Source organism: Hevea brasiliensis, chromosome 10 (assembly GCF_030052815.1).
Source record: "Hevea brasiliensis isolate MT/VB/25A 57/8 chromosome 10, ASM3005281v1, whole genome shotgun sequence".
NCBI lineage: Eukaryota > Viridiplantae > Streptophyta > Magnoliopsida > Malpighiales > Euphorbiaceae > Hevea > Hevea brasiliensis.
This window is the reverse complement of record NC_079502.1, coordinates 6,791,573-6,804,383: the sequence shown is the minus strand read 5'-3', so window position 1 is coordinate 6,804,383 and position 12,811 is coordinate 6,791,573. Positions and strand designations below refer to the sequence as shown.

General features: G+C 33.5%; 3 protein-coding genes across 7 annotated transcripts; all 3 read right to left on the bottom strand.

Moving 5' to 3' along the window:
* Positions 1-2,403: 2,403 nt before the first annotated feature.
* LOC110637739 (chaperonin CPN60, mitochondrial-like) lies at positions 2,404-4,512 on the bottom strand. 3 transcript variants are annotated; one of them, XM_058129087.1, is made up of 5 exons: positions 4,443-4,512; positions 4,296-4,328; positions 4,042-4,172; positions 3,603-3,748; positions 2,404-3,210 (listed from the first exon to the last, which is right to left on the bottom strand). In XM_058129087.1, exons 3-5 carry the CDS (start codon positions 4,095-4,097, stop codon positions 3,110-3,112), a joined length of 303 nt encoding a protein of 100 aa, XP_057985070.1. In that variant the 5' UTR covers positions 4,098-4,172; positions 4,296-4,328; positions 4,443-4,512; the 3' UTR covers positions 2,404-3,109. The 3 variants fall into 3 exon arrangements, 2 of the variants coding, with proteins under 2 accessions (XP_057985070.1, XP_057985069.1); XM_058129086.1 differs by lacking the exon at positions 4,443-4,512 and having other exon boundaries at positions 2,405-3,210; positions 4,296-4,436; XR_009140663.1 differs by lacking the exon at positions 4,443-4,512 and having other exon boundaries at positions 2,418-3,210; positions 3,603-3,860; positions 4,296-4,436.
* Positions 4,513-5,358: 846 nt separating this feature from the next.
* LOC110637738 (two-component response regulator 24) lies at positions 5,359-6,568 on the bottom strand. The gene is made up of 2 exons (XM_021788047.2): positions 5,781-6,568; positions 5,359-5,708 (listed from the first exon to the last, which is right to left on the bottom strand). Exons 1-2 carry the CDS (start codon positions 6,036-6,038, stop codon positions 5,520-5,522), a joined length of 447 nt encoding a protein of 148 aa, XP_021643739.2. The 5' UTR covers positions 6,039-6,568; the 3' UTR covers positions 5,359-5,519.
* Positions 6,569-8,936: 2,368 nt separating this feature from the next.
* Positions 8,937-12,796, bottom strand: LOC131169754 (two-component response regulator ORR41-like). Of its 3 annotated transcripts, none has more exons than XM_058129084.1 (3): positions 12,457-12,796; positions 9,437-9,766; positions 8,937-9,312 (listed from the first exon to the last, which is right to left on the bottom strand). In XM_058129084.1, the coding sequence occupies exons 2-3, from the start codon at positions 9,752-9,754 to the stop codon at positions 9,130-9,132; spliced, it is 501 nt and encodes a 166-aa protein (XP_057985067.1). In that variant the 5' UTR covers positions 9,755-9,766; positions 12,457-12,796; the 3' UTR covers positions 8,937-9,129. The 3 variants fall into 3 exon arrangements, with proteins under 3 accessions (XP_057985067.1, XP_057985068.1, XP_057985066.1); XM_058129085.1 differs by having other exon boundaries at positions 12,601-12,796; XM_058129083.1 differs by lacking the exon at positions 12,457-12,796 and having other exon boundaries at positions 9,437-10,155.
* Positions 12,797-12,811: the final 15 nt, after the last annotated feature.

Here is a 12,811-nt window from a genome sequence, read left to right as displayed (position 1 = left end):
CTTCCTCCTGTTCACACACATGAACTGCTACTAGGGTTTTAGGTTTGCATTGGTGACCAGGAAAATACTTGTCTCCACATTTATAACAAGGTTTTGGTTGATATTTAGTAGTAACAGAGGACTAACTAGTAGGCTTAGAAGAGCTAGAATTATTGGTACTTTGGTTAACAAATGCTAAACTGATAGTAGAATTAGATTTATTGGTAATAGGTAGGGAAATGGTGGATTTATGTTGTGAATCTGTGATAGGAGGTTTTGGAGGGTAAGGGTATGCTTGAGAATTTTTGGAATTGGAATAAGGAGAATTGGAATTGTAATTGGCAGTGCTTCTAACAAAATTAGAGGTATAGGTCTTAGTAAATGTTTTGGGTTTCTTGGTATCTAGCAGCTGTTCTTGCAACTTAGCTACTTCTATTGCCTCTGATAAAGTTGTAGGTTTCAACATCCTCACTATCAACCTTATTTCATCCTTAAGACCTCCCATGAACCCAAAAAGAAAATAGGCTTCCCCCAAATCAAGCATCACTCTCTCCATCCTAATCCTTAAATCCTCAAAAATATCCAAATGTTCATCTAAAGAATTTTCTTACCTCAACTTCATAAATTCCTCTACAATATCTTCCAATCCAAGATCCCCAAATCTCTCACACAGTCCCTTCTCAAATTCTTCCCAAGTATGACTTGCCCCTTTATGCCAATTGTGAAACCAAGCATCAGCCCTATCAATCAAAAATAAACATACAATCCCAATTCTTTGATCCATAGGAACTTTATACACTTCAAAGTATTTTAAACATTTTCTAAGCCAAACCCAAGGTTCTCTCCCATCAAAAGCAACTAATTCAATTTTAGGCAGAAATTGATTCATACCTTCAATAGTTGCAACATTCCCAATACTGCCTTAATCCTTTGTTTGTGGGTTAGGTGAATCCTTTGGAATTGGCAACAAACCCCTACTCTCGGTTCCTTTGATTCCATTTTCTTCAATTGGAGTTTCTGCCCCTTTTTCCTTTACCATTATATTCATGAAGGCTCTCAAGTCTTGCCTTAATGCATCATTATCAAGCAGAAGCCCGATCCAATTTCCCCTCCATACCAGTGAATCTTTCCTCTGTTGTATTAAATTTTCCATCCACATTCTCTTGCCTAACCTAAATCTTTCTTCCAATTCTGCAATCCTAATCATCTCAGAACTAACCACCACTGACCTAGTCATAATTGCGACAGCAATGCATTCCCTTTCGGCAGGCGGATACCAATTGTTAGGGTAAGAGTCCCTAACAAAGAATTATAGAAGATTTAGACAAGAAGAGAAGAAGAAGATTATAAGGGAAGATAGAAAGAAGAGAAGATTAGAGAGTTGCATTTCTTGATTATTGTTCCAGAATGAAAATAAAAGAATAGCTATTGAGCTTTATATAATAGCTTAGTAACAACCTAACAACAGCTCAACAACTTTACAGCTCAACAACTTTAGTAACTACCTCTCTCTTAGTTCCCGCCAAACATAATCCCAAGCTAACTCTTTAAACTAACTCCCAACATTTCTAACTACTCACTATTTCTTTCTATACTTCCTCCTTTGATACCTAACAAGTTCTTTTTCACCCAAAAAGAGTTAGATGGAATTGCTGTGTGACTGACTATTTGTGCTTGCTATTGATTCCATAAAACTGAAGTTTTTGTATTTTGACTAGAACAAAAGATAAAAACCTTAAGAGCATTCTTAAAATCTGGACACCAATCTTCTGATCAAAGTTTGCAGTTTGCAACTTGTCCAGCTCTTTAGAAGCATAAAGCACATAAAAACGCAGAGTATAATTGCACAATATGTCAATTGAGTCAACCTACCTCACCACCTGTGAGAATGGCAAGCTCTTGCATATTGGCCTTCCTATTTTCTTCAAATTCCAGCGCTTTTATCTCACAAACCTTCAATCAATTCAAAACGCAATGCCATTAGGAAAGCAAATTAACTTGCCAACAGTTATCTTCTTCTTTTTTTTTTTTCCATATGCATATGATTTCTTTATATGAAAAATTATATATAAGAACACCTTGATTGCAACACGAAGCTAGTCCAGAAAGAGAGTTGCTAGTGCTTTACTTTCCACATCTTCAGCAACAATCGACAAAGATCATTGCCTCAGACAAACATAACAAATTATCCAATAATTTGAACCCAATAAATTGGTCCCTATAATCAAATAAAATAATAAACAAAATTTCATTATCTACTTACAAGGCCAACAAACTTCAATGCCAATTATAAAACCTTGATTAACTCAACTCAACTCAACTCAACTAAGCCTTTATCCCAAAAATTTGGGGTCGGCTATATGAATTCGCTTTTTCCACTCTGAACGATTTTGGGTTAAATCCTACAAACCTTGATTATAGCATTTAAATTTGAGATCTTCTTCTCATGAATTAAAATGAGAAGATCTTCTAGTTCCTGTGCCATGTGAAGTAAACCAACAATCAAAAATTAAAATATGAATATGATAAGGTGGAACAATTCATACTCCAATTTAGAAGTGCCTACACTTTTTTTTTTTTTTTGTATTGGTGACAAAATAAAGAGATATATTGATGTAGACTTGGTGTCTAACAGAGCTGAATGGCGAAAAGGGATCTATATAGCTGACGCCAACTAGTTTGGGACTAAGGCTTAGTTGTAGTGGTGGTGGTGGTGGCGACAAAATAAGGAGACATGTAGCCTCTGTCCAGCTTCATTCCTTCAATGAGCTCTAACTTATGTTGAAATGGTTTTGAGAGGAACAAAGTTAGCATGCTGAATGATAGGAATAAAAAAATAAAAAAAAAGCCCAACAAACATCCAGTAAGAGCAATGAAGTTGCAGAAGCTAACAACAAAAATAAGGTTGTGCAGCTCAAAGGTCCACAAAATAAGGTTCCTAACATTATAAGAATCGAAGGAAATACAAGGGAAAAATGGAACAACTCAAAAGCATCCTACCTAGATGCTAATGACACCCTCTTTGCCAACTTTCTCCATTGCTTTGGCTATCAGCTCACTGATCTTTCTTTCTCCATTTGCTGATATTGTTCCAACCTTTTTAGAAAGGTCATATTAGTAGCATGGTTAATCAAATCCAATGTCTTAAGTCCGTGGCATTCATTCCAGCTTCCACAGACTTGCATCCTTCAACAAATATGACATGGGTGAGGACTGTTGCAAAAGTGGTACCTGCAAAATTGTATAAAACAATTTCATAGCAGTCAATACCCCTCACCATACAGTTCAAACATTATCTTAGCAGGCGCAACAAAGTAGATATATTTTTATACAAATTTATGCATACATAATCACATACAAATTTCATAAAAGAACTTCATAACAGTAAGAACCCATCACCATACAGTTCAACCATTATCCTTGAGGGTGCAACAAAGTTAATCCATTTTTACTACAAGCATTATCTTTTTTCTTTTTTTGAGAATATACAAGCATTACCTTTGCATAATTGATCATGCACGCAAACAAATTGTATCAAAAAAACATATTAACTTCACTAACAGATAGCCTTAAAATCGAGAAGAGAAATACAAAAGCTAAATTTCAATGTGCGAAATTCTCACCATCGCTGGCCACATCGCCTGCCACATCATTTGTAGCACCTGCAACCTGCTTTACAGGGCTAGCACCTATGTTCTTCACTTTGTCTTGGAATTCAATGCTCTTTGATACAGTGACACCATCTTTTGTCACTTTAGGGCCTCCCCAACTTTGTTCCAAAACAACATTGCGCCCCAGTGGGAAGTCAAATACGAAACAAGAACTCAAACGTCTAAACTACACAATATTTAATTGGAGTACGAGGAATTAAACCCCCTCCTCTGCAAACACCAAAAGAGAGAGAGAGCAATTATATAAACAACTCAGAGGAAATAAACTAAAAACAACAATAGCTCAATCAGAAAATTTATTGTTCAATACTTGCTACTGTGAGTTCTCCCTGATGTTATGCTACCCATAACAAAAAAAAATATTCAATCACTGAGCGAAACAACTACTCACTTTAGCCCCATAGTCACTTTAACAGCATCAGCGAGCTCCTCAGCACCTTTAAGCATCAAAGCGCGAGTTTCAACGCCAAATTTAATGTTTTTGACCGCATAATTTCTGCTCCAAACCAACCTACCGCCAATCTAACGAAAAATGAAAATGAAAGATATCACAATCAATTTAGAAAAGAAAACACTACTCACATAAGACATTGGAACACAATTAGATCACAATCAAATGAGGAGTAGAATAATATAGAAAATCACCTTCTGAGTACTGTTCTTTGCCTGCTAGCCAACCTAAAATAAAGGACAACAAATTACATAAAAATGAGAAAGACCCAGATTGGAAAATAATCAAAAGAAGCTATTTTTGCCATGCACGGACGCGCGCGCACACACACCGACACTCACAGGTATTCGGCTTTGGAGAGGCAGTTGGTAATGCTCGCCTGACCATTGGGCTTAATGCCTTAACTTGCCTCCAACTAGACATGGCCCGGTCCTTGTTTGGACCGGAACCCATATGATCAAAATCAATTAAATTTGGGGTTAATTATACATATATAATAATAAAGTAATTAAATTTTAATTTATAATATAAAATCTCATGATTTTTAATTTAAGTAATATAAAACCTACTTAAAGATATTCAATAGTTGATTTATAGATTATTTATGTTGATGTAACATTTTCAAATTGAAAATTTATGTTTTGATAAATTGATAGTTTTAAATAAATGGATTTTAAGTTACTGAAATGTCTATCTACATAATTTGAATCATTGGAAATATGGGTAGAAAAATAATAGAATTAAATTTTTGCATGATATGTGTCAAATTAATAAGAAAAAAAAATATAATTTTTAATCTAATAAGTGTTATATCAATAAAAATAACATAAAAACTGACTGTTAAATGCCACTATAAGATTTTATGTTATTTAAATTAAAAATTAAAGATTTTGTATATAAATTAAAGTTTAGGAACTATATTATTAAAAATTAAATTGACCATCAAATATAGTCTAATAGGATGAATCAAATCTAATTATGCTTATCTCCAACTAGAGTTAAATTATGTGTGAATAAATTATAAATCTTAAAACATCTCGCATCCCCTTATTTGTATATTAATAATTGTGAATAAATAAATGTGAATTGATTAAAATTAATTTGATTAACAATTAATTTTTCATTCCTAAGCAATTATATAATTTTTTAGAAGCCGAGATTGAAATGGAATTAGACTATATCAAACTAGAATTTAAGCACAGAAAATTGAACTAAATTAAGATTGAAATATTAAAAAATAAAAACCAAACTAAAAAAAAAAAAATTCAATTGTATTCAGTTTGGAATTTGATTCTGCAAGGTGTATGACAAGACTCAAGCAAACTTTATGGTTAAACTTTAACTTCCAAATCTAGCTCTATATCAAATTGTTGGCATGCAATGAAAATACACTCGAATCTTTAGAACTCATGCATGCATTATGAAACTATTGAAGCATTGTGGTTGATCTTGTGGAGGATGGAAATGAGCTTAGCACTCGTCAAAGGCTTCTCTTGGTAATCATCCAAACCAGCTTCCATAAATTCTTGCACTCGTTCTTCCATGGAACGCGTAGATACACCAGCAATGGTGCTACGTATGCCCATGGCACGCAGTTGCTTGGTTGCCTATATATAAATTGGCAAAGAAATTAAATATCAACGTATCTCTGATAGAAAATAAAAATAGATTTAATGTACCTCAATGCCATTCATGATAGGCATATCCATGTCCATGAGAATGAGGTCAAAATTTCTGCCAGAGCAATGGAGATCAATAGCTTCCTTTCCATTTCTCACCTCCTGATTTTCTATGCCAAGATTTTGCAACAGCCTCCTGTGAATGGTTCGATTGGTGGTGTCATCATCTACCACTAATGCTGTTATTTTTGCTTGAAATTTCTGATTCCCATTTACCATTTTTCTCTTATTCCTACCTGCAGCTGCTTCAAGCTCCATGCATGAACTAATTAACGACTTCTCCTATATATAGTGAGAGAAAGAGAGAGAGAGAGAGAGAGAGAGAGAGCTGCCGGCCCCAACAAGAGGAACAAGAAGAAGAAGAAGGGCATAGTCAATTCAAGAAAATAATAAAAAGTTAAGAAATGGGTTTGGTAATAACTTGATTTTGAACATCTTTTTCCAGTCAAAGTGTGTGTTTATTTGTGTTTGGTGTAGGGATCATCATGAAGAAGAAGATGAATATGACCTAATACCCAATCAAGTGCATTCATTTATCTTCCATCCATTCATTCATCCATATCCTGAAAATTAAAGAAGGAATTAATCAACTACAAGAATTTGGATACTTACATAATTACCAGAATGATTTATGATCCAGAAATGGGTTTTTGGAGAAGAAAGGATTAGGATGATATATAGAATCGAAGAATTAATGGAATGATTTCCATGGCTGAATTGATCCACTTATAAATGAGGTAGACAATAATTAAATGTAAAGATATGATGAAAAGTATGAGTTGGATTGTGTTAAAAATCACAAGATCTACAAGATTTGATTTCTTTCCTTATTTGAGGATATGATCATCAAGTTTCCATGGAATCTTTGAAATTTTTGCTCAGGATAAATAACTTTAACGGCAGCCTGCTTTCTTTTTTCTTTTTCTTTTTTCCTTCATTTCTGCAATAATTTTATTAGCTGAAAGCATATTTTAACTCTTAATCCACACTTGAAAAAGTATAATATCAACCTGACATCTAATCTCATACGTCAACTTTTTAAAAATATAATTAATTAAGTGAATTTGTCATCCTGATTACCATAAAAAAATCAGGAGAAATTAGATTAATTGAGGGTGATATTAAACTTTTTTTAATAAAAATCATTGAAATTTATACATTCAGTCCAATTTTATTACTTATAAAATAGCCTAATTTTGAAGTTTTCAAAGAAAAAGATGGAAAAGATTTTCTATTATTTTCACAAATAATCCCTCATTTAATTCATAGAAATTAAAGAAAATCTATTAGCTAGCTTCTTACTTGGCAAAGATCTTATCCAGAATCTGTTGCCTTTTATTGTCCCATTTTCTTATATATATATATATATATATATATATGATCTAGCATGTCATATGTAGAGTAGTTTGGATATAAGTCTACAAGATATTAAATGTCTCTTTCTGCCACTTAATTTAATAGAAGTACCACTGTAAATGGACTAATTTATATTATTCAATACCTTATAATTTTAAAAATATATAATTATTATTATTTGTGAATTTTTAAATGGGACACATTATATAGATACAATATTATGAGGATCAATGGATAAAAATAAGCATTTCATTTTATTTTAAATATATTCTTTTAATTATGTACACATTTTAATTGATTTTATATATAAGCCTATAAGACAATATACAACTTAAGTTTTTGAAGTGTATCAAAACCATTGCTGATTTTTTTAGTAATAATTTAATATTTAAATTTAATTTTTTTTAATAAATTAATCTTTACCATTAATAGCTTTTCAATTTAAAATAAAATTTTATTTTATAAGCAAAATATTCCCACATGCATCTAAATTTATTTACCATTTTTTAATTAATTTTTAAATAATTTAAAAAATATACCGACCATTTGAAGTCATTGGTGATTAATTAAATAAAATTCTAAAAAATGTAACGACCAAAAACATATTAGAGATTAGTTTATAGATTTTACTATACCTTAAAAATTTAATCATAAATTACCCTGTTATATATTGATAAAAAAAATATTTACATATTTTTGATGCATTATATCAAATTAATAAATAAATATAAAATATTAAAAAATATATTATAATAAATTCATTTTTTTTATTCATTAATTCTCATGAATGAAATAAAAATCTTGCAAAATCAAGCCTCACAAGAATTGAGCTAGAAAATCCATTAGAAAATCATTATTACACATAGATGACCTACCTCTTGTTGGTCTGGAAGGAGACTAGTCAACTGGCCAAGAAAATGAGAAATCTTGAAGTGAATGCAACTTATAGAATGTCTTATTTGATCATTTATTTTATCTGATTGAAAGAAAATACATTGCAGCTATTGTGGGCTTCAACCATTCTGAAGAAGCAAGCAACTGCTAGATATATGTTTGACTGATGACTTTCATATCAGTAATTAATATCTACACCAATAAAACTGGAGAGAAAATTTCACTAAATCGCTTATAACTCTCCAAATTCTACGCCAGTAGATTTTCTCAAACAATTATAAAATCTCTATCAGTGAGTGCCCTTCGTTACCATCATATATCTTACAAAATATTTCATTCAAGCCTATATTACCCAAATCAGAAAAAAGATTTCATTTGCATGATAAAATTGGTTGTAACACTCCAACAGACAGAGGTCTCTCTCAGAACGTGATTTGCTTTCTACTTGAACATTCTCAAGAGATCATCAAGGAATTGAATTGGTTGGTTAGTCAGCAAACGGGACGCTTGAGAGAAACATACCAACAAGCAAACTTGTGCTTTACGGCTATACTTTAATCCTCATGCAATGTCTTTGCTTTTGTTTGCACCTTTCATTCTTTTTTTTTCTCCCTGGTTTTATGGTTAAATTTTGAGCTTTAAATGGTGAAAAACAAATTTTATCAGCAGATATCATGAGATTATAGAAAAGATTGTTTCCATAATTGATCTTTCAGTTCCTTTTAACCTCTATTACCACATGCATATAAGATTATGATGCCTACAAGAAGTAAAACTATTGCTATTTCACATTAATTTGGTGAATTATTTAATCCATTTCTTGATCTAGAAAGGTTTTCACTTCGCATTATGTCACATATAATTCTGCCAGAGTTATGTAACAGTCTAGGCCATAGGGCATTCACATAATGAAGAAGAACAGCAGACTTTATTCATGTTGCTGTTATTACTGCAGCAAGACTATCATAGACTCGGTTATATTTGACTGAAACATAAGACTTGTATCAAAACATAGAGAAAAGGACAAGCTGAAAATGGTAAATAACTAAGGTAGGATTCTGTTGACTTGGCATAGCAATAGAGTCCTCTATGCAACCCATTATGCTTCATAGCCGCCGTCGAGCTCTGTCAGAATTATCAACAGCGTCTCAGAACTCAAGGGCTTTTCAAAGAACTCGTCAGCTCCAGCATTTAGAAATGCTTGTCTATCCCTTTCACACCAGCAAGAAGTTGTGCCAACAATCTTGGAGCCTACGCCCATGGCACGCATCTGCCTAGTTATCTGTCATATAAATCACAAAAGAGCATCACATAGCAGAAGTAAAAATTAGCAGATACTTGATTTAATTGATAATAACAAGTAGAAGAAGACTGCAATGAGATTGTTTGCTTGGAACATTTATTACCTCAGGTCCATCCATGTCAGGAAGGTTAATATCAATGACAATGAGATTGAAACTATTGCCCATAAGCACGTTTATTGCAGCTGTGCCATTGTCCACATTTTGGGTGTCAACACCATAGTGTTGAAGAATTCCCTTCTGCACCATCCTGTAAATTCTATCTCCGTCTAAAAGAAGAGCAGTCGGCCTGTTCCTATTCACCACAGAAAAATATCCATTGCTTGGATTTTGAGATGGGCCTCCAAAATGCATCGGCCCTCTGCCACTGCTTGAGTTTCCTCCATGTCCAGATGAATTAGACGAGGCAATTGGCGGTTCCATTGCTTGTCCAAGCTGAAAATCACGAGGGGGAAAAATGAGTTTCATTGCAAGCAGTGCTGTGACACTAAGCAATGTAGTTCAATGCAGTTTATACTGTTTCTCATTTAACTGAAGACTCCTCAAGAAGCAAGAAAAAAAGAGGGTGAAAACATCTAAGTTATTTCTTTTAATGGATATAATTTGGAAAAAATAAATTGCAACCAATTTGCAGAGTTTAGCTATAGCTTCTGTCAATGTTTATATTAGCTGACTTATTGTGAAACCTATGTGATCCTAAGATTCCCAATAAGTTGAAAGGAAAATTTTACCGTACAGCCATACAACCGGCTATGTTATATGACCGGCTATGTTATATGGTAGTGAGTGTTGGGCACTGAAAGAGTCGTATGCGTCTAAGATAAAAGTTGCAGAGATGAGAATGTTAAAGTGGATAAGTGGTATACTAGACTAGATAAAGTCCCTAACTAGAGTATTAGAGAAAAGATAGGAGTGGTGCCAATTGAAGATAAGTTGAAAGAAGGAAGATTGAGGTGGTTTGGTCATGTGAAGCGTAGACATACGGAGGCTCCAGTTAGAAAGAAAAAAAGAGGTAGATCTAAATTGACTTGGAGGAGAGCAATATAACGTGACCTAGAAGCATTATATATTTCTGAGGATTTAACCCAAAAAATCGTTTAGAGTGGAGAAAGCAAATCCAAATCCATATAGCCGACCCCAAATTTGGGATAAAGGCTTAGTTGAGTTGAGTTGTATTGTGGAACCTCGTACCTCCACAAGTTTTATCTACAATACCTGTCAAGACTCTAGCTTACAGTAAGAAAGAGCAACAGATTGAATTGTCTTAAATTTAAACAAAGCCTTTATCTGCAAATCTGTCTAGGCCCTTGCTCATTAATAATGATTAAGGAACAAACATGAGCAGAATGTAGGAAATAGACAAATTTAAGGTGAAGGCCACTGTAAGATCAAACACTTTTCCCTGCCCTTAAAGAAATAAGATCAAGCCCTGAAAAATGAGCAATAAGCACTGTGCTGAAACATGATCATGATTAATTAGTGCTATGGAAAAAGAAAAATGTATTATAATTAGTACAGCTTATAAAATATTAAACAGCACTCGAAATTATCGAAGTCTTCCAAAGCTGAGTGTTTATGACAATGCAAGTTCCTGCACATAGGCTTATATAGACAGAGAAAGGCTCATATTTCCACTCACCACTAGAGAAATTCATGGGGCTAATATGGAGGGAATGACAATAAGGAAGATCTGAGAATCAGAGATTTTGGGTCTGGTAGCTAGATTTTTTTTCCTTTTTTCAGTAATTTCTCAGATTTTCTACATCCTTACCATTAAATTTTATAAAACTGGAAAATATCTAATTACCGCCACGTGACGTAACTTGACGAGCATGGATCTTTAATTCCTTCCATTTCTGTTCTTCTGCTTCTAAGCACATGAGTTCAGCATAAGTTTACACTCTATTTCATGAGGATTTTGATTACTATTATACTTCTCATGTCTGAGCATTTTGTAACAAGACTGATAACCCTTACAACTATGCCTGGAAGAAGAAAAAACAATCACTATTTTTTGGTAGTTAAACACCTTTATTAAGAGGGCAATTTCATTGGCATCCCTTAATATATCAAGGCCACCAGGTTAACATTTATTCTTAGCTGTTAAGTTCCTCCAATGAGGATCTAGCAGATGAATTGAATGGAGGCTTATCAATCTTCACCAATTAGATGAATTTGATCACAAAAACAGCATATAAATATAAATAGCAATCAGCTTGATTTTCAATATCATTTCAACTTGTAAATAAATCCTCCCCCAAACCCCACACCACCACACCCACAACAAAACACCCCACAACCCCCAACCCACACAACCCACCCCCCCCGCCCCCCCCCCCCCCCCCCCCCCAACAATCCCCTCTTTCTCTTTAAGAAACAGGGGGGAAAAGTCACTTATTCAAACCTTGTAGTCTTGTACTTGGGTATCAACTTATATAAATAGAAAGTATTATTATCAATTGCAAAACAATCAACGCAGCTGGTTGCAATGACATAAAAGCAGCAACATATACGAAGTAGCAGCTGTATCTCATGTGAAATAAACTATTTATTTACATATTTTTAAAGCAATTCTTTTTTTTTTTTTTTTGCTGTTTGGGGGAGAGTGAATGGAACTGAGTGTGTGAAGGATAATTTTCTATTTGATAAAAGGTTACTTACGATTTTTATTTATTTATTTATTTATTTTTTACAAAGTGGTTTCTTGCAGCAGAATGGAATTCCTTGTGAAGTTTGTTTGTTTTTTTTTTTTTTTTTTAATAGTAATGGAACTAAGATATGCAGGAGTCGCCGAAATGCTACTAAATATAAAATTGGGTGCTTGACGGCAGGATTTAGTTACGAGCAGCTCGACTTTTTGTGTTTACATTAATCAACTTGACGTGATTGACTGGTCCCGGCCCATCTAATCATGACTGCCATATTAAAGAGAGTGAACTCAAAATATTTTTATCGTGTGTTCTTAATTGGTTAAAAAAATAATAATTTTTATCTTTAAAAATAAGCTATTCCCCTCCCGCTTTTCCCGGGCCATATACGTTGATGTATTTTCTTGGAATCACAGAAAAAACCCTTAGCATTTAAAATAAATAAATAAATAAAACCCTCTTATGGTTCCAACCCACCTAACCAGCCTTCCGATCTAAATTTAAAGGGCTTCACAGAATAATAGGTACTCGAGTGATTTGGTTTCCATCCATAGTTGATAGTTTTTTAAAAAATACCGATTTCCTCATGATATTGAGTCCAGTCGAAAACAGGTTCCTCACCTCCCTAGCCCTCACACCGTTCCAAGCAGCGTGATCACACTTTTATCTGAATTCAAATGGACACTTTGTTATGACAAGCACACATCAAATGTCTGGCTTAAATGTTTTAAAATTGCAACCAGAAGAAAAATGTTCCAGAGAGTTTCACCTAAGACTGCGGCTTATTTGTTCTTTCTATAAAAAAAGTGATCGTGTATTTGTTTAAACAATT

What these genes read in the sequence shown, in the direction of transcription:
- LOC110637738 (XM_021788047.2), bottom strand. Translation starts at nt 6,038, where the DNA reads ATGGAGCTTGAAGCAGCTGCAGGTAGGAATAAGAGAAAAATGGTAAAT. An exon ending in CTATCATGAATGGCATTGAG is followed by an intron (nt 5,709 to 5,780) that starts GTACATTAAATC and finishes ATTTATATATAG; the next exon opens with GCAACCAAGCAACTGCGTGC.
- LOC131169754 (XM_058129083.1), bottom strand. Translation starts at nt 9,799, where the DNA reads ATGAAACTCATTTTTCCCCCTCGTGATTTTCAGCTTGGACAAGCAATG. An exon ending in CTGACATGGATGGACCTGAG is followed by an intron (nt 9,313 to 9,436) that starts GTAATAAATGTT and finishes TTTATATGACAG; the next exon opens with ATAACTAGGCAGATGCGTGC.
- LOC110637739 (XM_058129087.1), bottom strand. Translation starts at nt 4,097, where the DNA reads ATGCTTAAAGGTGCTGAGGAGCTCGCTGATGCTGTTAAAGTGACTATG. An exon ending in AAAGTGACTATGGGGCTAAA is followed by an intron (nt 3,749 to 4,041) that starts GTGAGTAGTTGT and finishes TTTGGAACAAAG; the next exon opens with TTGGGGAGGCCCTAAAGTGA. An exon ending in AGGCGATGTGGCCAGCGATG is followed by an intron (nt 3,211 to 3,602) that starts GTGAGAATTTCG and finishes ACAATTTTGCAG; the next exon opens with GTACCACTTTTGCAACAGTC.